Source organism: Ammodytes marinus (genome assembly GCF_949987685.1).
Source record: "Ammodytes marinus genome assembly, chromosome: 17".
In the NCBI taxonomy this organism is placed as follows: Eukaryota; Metazoa; Chordata; class Actinopteri; order Uranoscopiformes; family Ammodytidae; genus Ammodytes; species Ammodytes marinus.
In genome coordinates this window covers 12333169-12344277 of record NC_137221.1, presented here as the reverse complement: position 1 = coordinate 12344277, position 11109 = coordinate 12333169, and the positions used below count along the sequence as shown (strand labels likewise).

The 11109-nt window shown below is 38.0% G+C and overlaps 1 protein-coding gene across 1 annotated transcript; it reads right to left on the bottom strand.

Moving 5' to 3' along the window:
* Positions 1-1809: 1809 nt before the first annotated feature.
* Positions 1810-7896, bottom strand: LOC307264171 (cathepsin K-like). Its single transcript, XM_080045462.1, has 9 exons — positions 7847-7896; positions 6692-6774; positions 6466-6586; positions 6215-6337; positions 4457-4609; positions 4133-4357; positions 3312-3477; positions 2637-2742; positions 1810-2493 (listed from the first exon to the last, which is right to left on the bottom strand). Exons 3-9 carry the CDS (start codon positions 6583-6585, stop codon positions 2394-2396), a joined length of 993 nt encoding a protein of 330 aa, XP_079901588.1. The 5' UTR covers position 6586; positions 6692-6774; positions 7847-7896; the 3' UTR covers positions 1810-2393.
* Positions 7897-11109: the final 3213 nt, after the last annotated feature.

Sequence of the window (11109 nt, the reverse complement as noted above, 5' to 3'; positions counted from 1 at the left end):
CATTGTGATCAACCAATAACAGCCCTCTTACATCATCAGTGTGCTGCTTCTGTGCTCCTCACAACTTCCTTGTGCTTAAGGTAGATTTTTCTAATACAAATTGGTGCAATTGAACAAAATCCTTAACTGTATGTTCAAGTCATCCTTGTAGTCTTTATATGCTAGTACCTATAAAGTTGTTTAGATAAAATAGCACAGGGGTGTCCAAACTACGGCCCGCGGGCCAATAAAAAGCGGGCCGCGGGCCGCAGTTGGCCGATTTTAAAAATATAATGCAATATGGCCCTTTGAATTTTTTTTATTTTTAATTTTTTTTGCATTTCTTAGTTAACCCACTAGTGCAGGGGTGTCAAAACTGATTGATTGGCCCTCGGCACATTTTAAAAATATAATGTAATATGGCCCTTTTAATTTTTAAATAATCTAAATGCACTCATTATATTACAGAGAAATATGTCCCATAAAAGTAAAAGACCACCAAGGCCATCCCAGAGGACCCTGCATAATATTTTAATTTAAATTAAAATTATTATGGAAAATCCTTGTGTCCTTCTCTAATAGCTTCTAATTCATCTGACACAGTGTTTACATTTTTTTTCATACAAAATTCTTCAGCTTTAGCCTCTTAATTTCCCTCTCAAAGTGCACCAGATTCATGCATTTCACTTTAAAAACTTAAAAAAATCATACCCCCGGACCTCCCTTGGAGGGGCGGGATCTCGGCTGGCTACTATTTTCACCAAGCTGGACATTAGACGTAAAAGCAGAAAACACTGGGTGTATTAATGGCATTTAACAAGAGGGGGGATGTATCTTTTTAATGTGCAAGTAAAGTGTTGCCGTGAAGAAGGATTACAATTTACGAAGACACTATGAAACTAAACATCAGAGCAGCTACATGTCCTGATAAATGTGTTATTTTTGCAAAGTGGCCCGGCCCTTCGTAGATTTTTCTGTATGTGGCCCTCAGTGAAAAAAGTTTGGGGACCCCTGAAATAGCAGCTGCATCTGCATGTAGCTAAAATAAAGCTAAATGTGCTACAAATGTGTAAGAGTTGGTTTGCTAGATATGTAGGTATGTATTTCTACTGCTCATAATATGATTGGACTACTAATAATAATTCCAATACCACTTTAACTACTGTCACTGCCACTTCTACTGGTGCTAATATGGTAGGACACAACATTAAGCAAACCATTACATACTGTATCCCTTTTGTTATTGCTCCTCCTCTTCCTGTACTATCAGTAGTTTGAGTCAAAGCCAATTCAGACAAAGATATTTATTTTAACTCAATTAAAGCTGGGGTGGAGGATTTGGGGAGAAAATGGCAGTTGGGATAGAGATTCGAATCCAAATACCTCAACCGCTCCACTTGTTCTCTTTGGTTCCCCCCCTGGTCCCTCCCTGACACGCTCTACACCAACAAAGTCGTGCCAAAGTGAATGGACAGTCCCAACAGCCAATAAGAACAGAGAGCCTTGCTCTGATTGGTCAAAGTGTACAGCTCATATTAATTTTGACCAATCAGAAATCACATACCCCCAGCTTTAATTGAATGATACAAAGCAATAAAACATTAAATAGTCCAATGAGGCTGAAAACTTTTGTACAAACTTGTAAAACATTTATTTGTAACATTTTATTTTTGTAAAGGTCTATCATTCTCACTTAACATAAACAAAGCAAAAAAATCCTTTAATATTGGAATACCTCTACTGCAACAATAACCCACTTGCCTCTCAATAGGCAGATGGTACATATTCTTCCTTAAAGGAGCAGTTAGTGATATAGTCATTTTAGCTAACTTCCTGTCAGTGCAGTCACCCTCCCTCGTCCCTATGTCACCACCACATGAACGTGCAGCCGTCTTCTTCAGATAGTGCCGCAATGGAGAGCACGGGCACAGAGACCCGCCTCTTTATAGTGCTCTGTCTCCTGATCGGATAAAACGAGAGGGATACTCAAAAATTTTAATGGAAATTACTGTAAAGCTGAATGACTGGGAGATCTGTGTTGTGAACTTTGCATACTGTTTAAGTGATTGCTGAGAGTCATTTAACACATATATTAACAAGAAATATCACTTACTTAACTTCCCCTTTAATTGCCACAAGTTTGATTAAATGCATTTAGTTCATTTCAATGCAATAATGCAAATCCATCATTTAAATACAAACAATAAAAAAAAAACACACATCAGATTTATAAAATTATTTTTACGAAGGAAAGATGATGTACATTTTTAAAGCATGTACTTTTTAAAAACCTTTTTACATTGTATTGTCTACTAGCAGGGCAGCATCTGCAGAAAAATACAACAAACATCTAATCTGATTTGAATGAATTAAATTTGTGGAATGACAAGATGATTGTTGAGACAGATCAACTTTCACAGAGAGGGGTAAACTGCAAAGCTGGCAATGCCGCAGAGATTATTCTTATTTCTGGCGATTCGGATGAAGCCTTCTTCTCCCCATGCAGTTCCCCAACTGAAATCACACAAACACTTACAATAAATATTGAATATTGGCCACAATTGCAGAGCCATTGATTCTTTTCACATGTGGGGTTAGCCTACATATTTTATAGGTAAACTCCTTCTAAACTATCCAGTCAAGATATACTAATGTACCTGTTTTTCACAAGCCAGAAGTCTTGTCCTCCATCTGTGCCGTAGCCCACAACCAGTACAGCGTGATTTATGAACTTTGGGTTGCAGCTGGGAACGTTGTATAACCCTGAAATACACATGAAAATTTAAATAAAATATAAAAATAGTGTGGGCATTTTGCAGAAAAGAAAGGGGAAACAGTCAATTGTAAAAATCTGTCAATCCAACAAAAATCTTTGGTATACTGTGTATAGAAAAATAATGTGAATGTCAGCCTTAAGCACTCTGTTTAATAACTAATTTCACTCTTTCTATGGAGAAACATTAAAGTTCTGTCATAAATATAGAAGAAACCATGTTTAACTCCACAGTTTTGAGAAAAAAACTTTTTAGAAGTGGCACAAAAGAAAGATATTCAAGTCAAATGTCAAGCATGGAATACCCCCCACCCCCCCAAAAAGTCGTTGTTTTTACAAAATATATTTAAAAAGAAAGTTCAACATCAGATAAATGGAAGAGAAAAATGCTTGCAAAACCTGATCTATTTCTAGCAACCAAAGTATGAAATAATGTAGATGTCCTGTTATCCATTAATGGGAAAATATCATACAACTGCTTCCACTCACTACTACAAAGAATAGTTTTATCATCATTTTTGACGTCTCTGCATTACACCCTGACATTCTGAAGCCTCACCTCCTTTGTACAGATGGAAAGATGACAGCATGGCGTTCACGGCCACAGCCACTGGTCCCACTGAGGCCACCGCGGCCTGCAGCGTCTTCTCATCTCCTTTTGGGAGGATGTGGTAATCAGAGCAGTATCCGGCATTTCCCGCGACAGAATACCGGCATTTTCCGTTCTATACATATAAAATGTCAATTTTCTGGTAACTATAATGTACATTTTATGTGTTTTAAGATAGCAAACAAATGTTATGGAAGTTAGGTATTTTGATATGAATGCAGTATTTAAGGAAGTAAGGGAGAAAGAATCAAAGGAAGTAAAGTATGAAGTAAGACGGAAGTGGTGGAGTCAGCGCTTGTGGTTAAAATCACTTTTTTGTTATAATCAGTGAATATCTTCTCACGATCCACTACCTCTCTGTACTGCGTGTGCACTGGAGAAAAAAAATCCAGTGTACATACACAGTGTAGTACAAGTGTAAAATGGTTTGAAAAAAAAGTGAAAGTAAACAAAGGGGGCCTAATTGCAACATGCCTATTTACAGAGCCTAAGGTGTGTAATAACACTGGATTTTCTTCAGTGCACATTACAAACAGGCGGAGGATCAAGAGGTGAAATTCACTGATTTTGAAACAAGCATTCTCCAGAATCACTGACTCCACCTTTAAGCAATCCGAACACAGAGAAAAAAGGTAGAAGAATTAAAAAAAGTATAAAAAAGAAACAAAAAAATCAGTAAGAAACAAAAAGTTAGTACCTGTGCATTGGTACATATGTAGATTCAATCTTTGTATAATTTAGTTAACTGAAATAATGATCCTTAGGGAGACCTGGTGTTCGTAGGGGTAAGAACTCTCGGAGTCAACGCCTCTGTTGCGGATGATGTAGCTGTAGGCTTTGGAGATGAATCCTCCTTTGCAGCCCAGGTTTCCATCCTTGGTGCCGCAGTCCACAAGGTTCTGTGGACTCAGGGGAACAAGGGAACCTGTCCTCTTCTTCATCTGGCCCTCAAGAGCTCCCAACGAGCTGAAAGCCCAGCAGGACCCACATAACCCCTTTAAAAAAACAGAGGGAGAAAATTTGTATATTGCTGCTACTGGTATTTCATTGGATTGTTTAAAACGTGTGAACACAAAGGGCTAACAATTGCTCACCTGGTTTCTTACGGGACTAACCAGGCCGTCCTTCCTCCAGTCCACACTCTGAGGTGTTGATGAGCCGCTCATTTCCTTGAAAGTCGCATTTCTGAAATAAACGGTCTCATCCATTTTCAGGCCGTTGAGATTCTCATTGATCTCCTCAGCTGTCTTAATAAAAGAGATATTAAGTTCATGTAAGTGTAACACAAACACAAATAAATTTTGAATGATTACAATGTCAAAGCTTAGTGATGACCTCTTCACAGCAGTAAGTTTAAGCTTGTTAACCATTGCAAAATTGTGTATTTTCAGCAGGCAATGAACACAATGCACCACCCTCCCAGTCCCCTACAAGGCTATGGCACTATTTACAAATAGATGTAGTGTCATATATTTGGAAGAAAATGTTATATTTTCTCACATGGTGTCCCTCAGCCTCACATAACCCACAAGCGATCGTTAAAATGAACCACAAGTTCCTCTGATTCTTATCAAGTCTTGGGAGAAACGGAACAAAATGAATCACATACACATCCAACATCCCCATTCTTTTTATTATATGCCACAGCACGTCTGGCATCTCAACGCACCTCTCATCTCATTTCATTTGAATCACGCTGTACATTTATAGATCATATCACCTCTGTAAATCCTTTTTACAGGGCAGGAACAATTCAGCTGTCCTTGTCTCTTTTGCAGTGCATTTCCTTTCATTGAACTTAACTCTCACATGCATTCAGTGCTTTTTTGCACATATTTTTTTAATTAATTATTTTTGCACTGCAGTCCACATGTATTTTTATTTTACGTAGCAAACTGTATGGCATTTTATATGTGAAATGCATAATTATAAGAACATTTAAAACATGTTTTTTTCCATGTTATTTTAACACTCTTACTGTATTCGTCATAATGTCACACAACAAGGCTGGTTTGCACCACAGTTCATTTGTTATTTTATATATTTCCGTTGTTACGAACCACTTTGCATGTCCGTGTACCTTATGTAACTTTATTAGGGCTTCCCAAATTCACTGTATGTCCTGATTGGCCCAGCCATACTGGATTAAATTAATCAGATTGTGTGAAGGAAGATTACAGTTGCTCTATAGGTTAGGGTTTAAATTAAGCCATAGAAGAGGACGCAAATTTAAAGCAGATCAAAAATATTGGTCAGTAACGTCCGAGTTGTGCCAGCGGAGGTCTATGAATGAGAATTCACTTTGCACAGACATCATGCAAAGATTATTATGTCGAGCATATGGCTGCACTTGTTCTGGGTAGGGGGAGGAGGCTTGTGTTCACTGCTGAGCTTGTCATGCAGTTTGTATCCACCAGAGGTCTCTCTGATACATTGCTGTCCTTAATAGAGGCATGGTCAATGTATTGTATGGGCAAGCCGCTCCGATTCTTTATTTGTAAGAAAAGCCCCTTGTGTGATAGCAAAAAATTGTGATCTTGAATATTTTCATTCTTGGATGATCGTTTTCCCTCTTTCGTTCTGCACAGGGTCACTTTTATGGTCGGCATAAGGCTACTTCAGCGAGTTATAGTGTCATGGGATTTATGCAATACCACTGATTAATTCAGCAGCTTGCAGCTCTATAAAATATATTAGTCAGTTGGAACAATAATCCAAATGATTTAATACTATTATGTTATGAGCAAATCTGTAGATAAAAATAAAGACAAAAAAAATCTCTCTGTTGTTGTTCAGTAACGATGCAGATCCTAGTTGATATCACAAAGTGTTGCTTTGGTGCAGATTCTTACCATGTCAGCCAGAGGATTTAGTCCCATTGTGAAACTGTGTTTTCCTGCTGAGGCCTCCTGGTTGTGTCTCAACACCAAGTGCATGTTCTTCTCCCATACTGCTCTCCTGAAGGCAATCTCAGTCTGAAACAAAAGAAAACCCTGACTAAATGATCTGATGCTCTGTGTGTGTGTGTGTGTGTGTGTGTGTGTGTGTGTTTAAGTAACCGTGACAAGGAGGAGAAATAAAGGTGTTTTGTTCACACTACTACCTGATTATCATAAAGCTTGCCATGTTTTAATGTCCACTCTTCCCACACTTTATTTAAGGCAGACGAAGAGAGGCCGAGGACCAGAAAGTCCAAAAGCAACACGGTACACAACATGTGCATGCTGCAAAGGGGGAAAAAATCACATTAAATGAGCGGATATGACCCCTATGTCATCCTTACTACAACTGAAACAGTTAGCTGACTGATCAGTTAGTCAATCACTTACCTTTTCACTGGTGAAGATGTGTCTCTTTTTCTTCTGTCGTGTGTTTAAGTGAACTGAATGACGGAATCTCTTTAGGTTTTTAACTGTTGGTTTGACAAAACAAGCATTGTGAAGACATCAGAGATTTCTGGGAATTTGTGACAGGATATTACTTCATCATGATGTGCATGGTAACATGTTTATGAGTTTCTCTGCCCCCAGAACATTTGACCAGAGACCAAAAATATAGTCTCAACCTTTCATTCCAGTGTTGTTCCTTTTCTGTTAATCAACTGCTGAATTATATTTTATGTAAACTTTGTCTCACCACATGATGGATTAAAAGTTCTCATCTGGTAATAATGAATCTATTTTGTGTTTGCCTTCAAGCATGGGGGTTTAAAAGTATAATCTAGAAAAAATATTTAGTTTATTTTCATTTGTAGAACATGAACTTCCAGGTATATAAATCCCCTTATATTCCATACCAAAAGGAAACTGAGGACAAGGCCCTTTGTGTGGTCAGTTGTTGTAGCCACGGCTCTATACGCGAGGAATCGTGGAAAGTAATCGCAAGGTGCAGCCCTAGTTTAGACTAATTCTTATCAAAACACAACCATAGTTGTAAACCAAGTTAATCAGAATATGCACCAACCACAACCAGTAAGACACACTCTAATTTATCAATGGATAAAGTAAACTAGCACTTACAAACTCAAAATACATCTCGAATGAATACTTCTCTACTGTATATTGGATCTTAAATGTCTCCAGGCACTGATACTATATTGCATCAGCAAGTTAACCAGCTGCCTTCTGTTGTTTACGTTTACTTACACAGTGCTCACTTTGTTCAGTCTGAAACCAACACATAATACACTGTGTTTAAGATTAAATCCCAGTTCCAATTTTCATGGTAAAGTTAAATAAGATACTAAAAAGCTTCAAACTGTTTTTTAGTATTGCGGACGGTTGAAGGATTTCTTTACCTTGAAAAAGGGAGAAGTTCAAACCTGCTGTAATCTCTGAGCTTCTTTCTTAGCAAATCTCCTCATAGATTATTCATCCGTACAACATAGCCATTAGCTTTGACACACATCTGATCTGAACTCAGAATACACAGCCCAAATGCATGCAGTAGTACAGATGAGAAGAAGTACAGTAGTTTGCGTTTACCTTTTTGGAGCAAAATAATAAGCAGGGTTATTTTGTCACCGGCAAGAGAGTGAACCCGTATTCTAACAGAATGGAGAACCTTCACACATGAAGGAGGAAGTACAATTTCCTCTTACGCACAGTCGTTTTTTTTGTACTCTTCTGTTGCATCTGCTCGCTGGCTTGTCATGTGAATCCAATTTACAACCAGCTGCAGTGGCCAAAAATTCCCTTCTAGTACCAGAAGTTGAAGTCAGAAAAGTTCTATGATAGAAATACATTTCAAGTAAATGAAACTGATTGGGGAAGAACATGTTTGTGAACTATAACTGTCAATGGAAAAGTTTATTGAGAAATTGAGAAATGGTTTGGCAAATGCATAGAAGATTGTGATAATAAAACTGTGATGAATGATAGAATATATACACACATATATATATCATATATATATATTAGAGGTGGGCATAGATTAATTTTTTTAATCTAGATTAATCTAATTGAATTTTGGAATTAATCTAGATTAATCTAGATTAAAATGGCTCATTTGAATTCATTCATAATATGTGTGTGCTCCCTAAATAATGACTCAAAGTAAGTCTTTGAGAACGTGTTTCTCAAGCCAAGTGGCTTTCATTTCGTCATCAGAACGAGTGTCTAATTATTGCGAACAAATAATATTCTAACAATTTAATCAGATATAAGTCTAAAAATCACAACATTGCACTGTTTTTTGTGCTTAAAAAAAACGAAAAAACTAATTTGTTGGGTATAGGCTATAACAGAAAATAAAGCCATTAATGTTGTGCTTCAAGTGAAACATTAAATATTATTTTTACATAAATAATAAAGTCCTTATAAACTTTTCAAGAAGCTGGACTAGAGTGAATATTGGACAGGCTTTATAGGTCCATGGCTTTTACCTGTGGGACAGCGCTTCACCTAACAGCTGGCTGCAACACCAACCTACAGTCTATTGTGCGACGGAGAGCTAGTTATCATTAGCATCAGCGTTAGCCGACATCACGGCAACAGCTGAATAATGTAACACATTACACAAGTTACACTACATGAAAACAACGGGCTGTAGACGCTAGAGTTATAATTGCGTGTAGGAAACATTGTTGAGACTGGAATTTCGTACCACAGCGGCCGTTCCATAATACAACACTCCCTTTAGCAAAGGCTGAATATAAGACCTCCCTCTGCTCTGTATCTGCGGGAGCGAGTGGCATTAATAACTTAAAAACAGTAAACGTTTAACATGATTACGGGCTTTTAGATGCTTTAATCATATGCCGAATTTATAAACAGACCATATTATTAACAATAAATTAAGTTATGTACATGTCAGAGTTACGTACATGGATACATTCATAAGTAAACATTGAATAGACAGATTTGTGAAGGGGGTTTGGCGCTGAGTGTTACATTAGCGATCCTGCAGCCAGGTGGTGTGTGTCGTGGGCAAGTGATGGAGAGAGAGAGCGGCGGGTGTGTGAGAGAAGCTTCGCTCCTGCAATAAAGGCTCCTCAAGTGTCAACAACGGCCCCCGGCTATTATTACCCGACCAGAGAACACACGGAAGGGGGTTCACCCTGACGGCGAACAGCCATCGGCCCTGGAGGGAACCATCTCCCCTGAGCCGAACAGGAGGTGGAATAAGAGATTAACGGCGATATTTTTTTTATCGCCGATAAGAGTTTTGCGTTAACGCAGCACGTTAACGCCGATAACGGCCCACCACTAATATATATATATATATATTTAAGTGAGAAATGAATATAATAACAATCTCTAATAACTTAGGAGTTAGTGTAGCTATGGGTGTAGGCCCATGTGTCAGTAAATGTAAATGTTTTTTTCTATCTTAATGGATGGGAGTTTGGGGGTGGTTTCCTCTTGGGTAAAATGTGTTGCTTTCTTGTGTGAAAGTTCCTGTTTGTGCAAGATGTTGTTGTCTGAATTTGTTAAGTGAAATTTATTTTTCTACTTCAGTTTACTTATAGTAGATTTTATTTGGACATGGACATGACAATGCCATTGGATGAACCAGATGCATCGTTTACAGTGTGTTAGCATAAATGCTAGTTTACAACACCTGTCCACAGGAGGCTCCTTTAAAAACAACAAAATAAACTAAACAAAACAGAAACAAGATCAAATACTGATAAAACAATGATAATTAAAAGATTAAAAATGCAGTATACAATAGAGTACAGAGCAGCAATATAATGAGTCAAATATATATATAGGCTACGTAGAGTAAAACAAAGGCAGCATGATCAAACAATAAACCAGTTGTAAATTATTTGTGTGAGCACTGTTGATTTGATTTGAGCCGTTGTTTAAGTTCTCTGTTAAAAGTGTTGCTATTAGTCTATAGTTTTAGACTAGTGGGCAAGAGGTTCCACAGTTTTGCCCCCTTTGCAGAGAAAACAGACTGACCGACAGATGTCTTGTGCAAGTGTGGACCTCCTCCCTCTGCGCCTCATATGTACAGCAGTTATTATACATGTTCATGATGTTAACACAGCACAGTACGAAATACTTTGAATTAGTTTGAATAATGTCAGAATATTTTCTAGTTTCTGCACCCAGTCAGTTAGTTAGGCTTATTCAATATTGTGTCAACTCGCGTTTGGCGATGGCTTGAATGCAGGCCCGGTTCTTGACAGTTAGATTAGGGTGGGCCTGCAGAAATTTTAGGTGGGCACACTGGGCAGAGAGACCGAAGATGCGAGAGCAGAATTTTTTTGCCCTTGTAAGATATCTGCGTCTGCTTTTTGGCACATTTACTGTGAATTGTGTAGAACACAATATGCAAATAAACTTTGAGTGTTGCTGTGTGGGAAATTCAATTCTTGGATGTTTTTTTCCCAAAATGTTTATGAATAACATATAATATACATTATATACAACATAATGTATCTTTTTTTTAAATCGCAGTATTAACTGTAGGCAGCCTGAGCTGATAGAAGAGAAAGCTTTGGGACTGGGCAACCTGGATGGTGGTAGTCCAGAGCTATATACTATACACACTATATAGATATATAGTCTTTCCACTATTGCCTCCGATGTCCAGCTGGGTGAAAATAGTAGCCAGCCAAGGTCACGACCCTGCTAGGGGGGTCCGGGGGTATGACCCCCCGGGAGCTTTTTTTTGCCTTTTTAAAGTGAAATGCATGAATCTGGTGCACTTTGAGAGGACAATTAAGAGGCTAAGTCTGAGGAATTTTGTGTGAACAAATAATTTGGAGACACTGGGTCGGATGAATTAGAAGCTA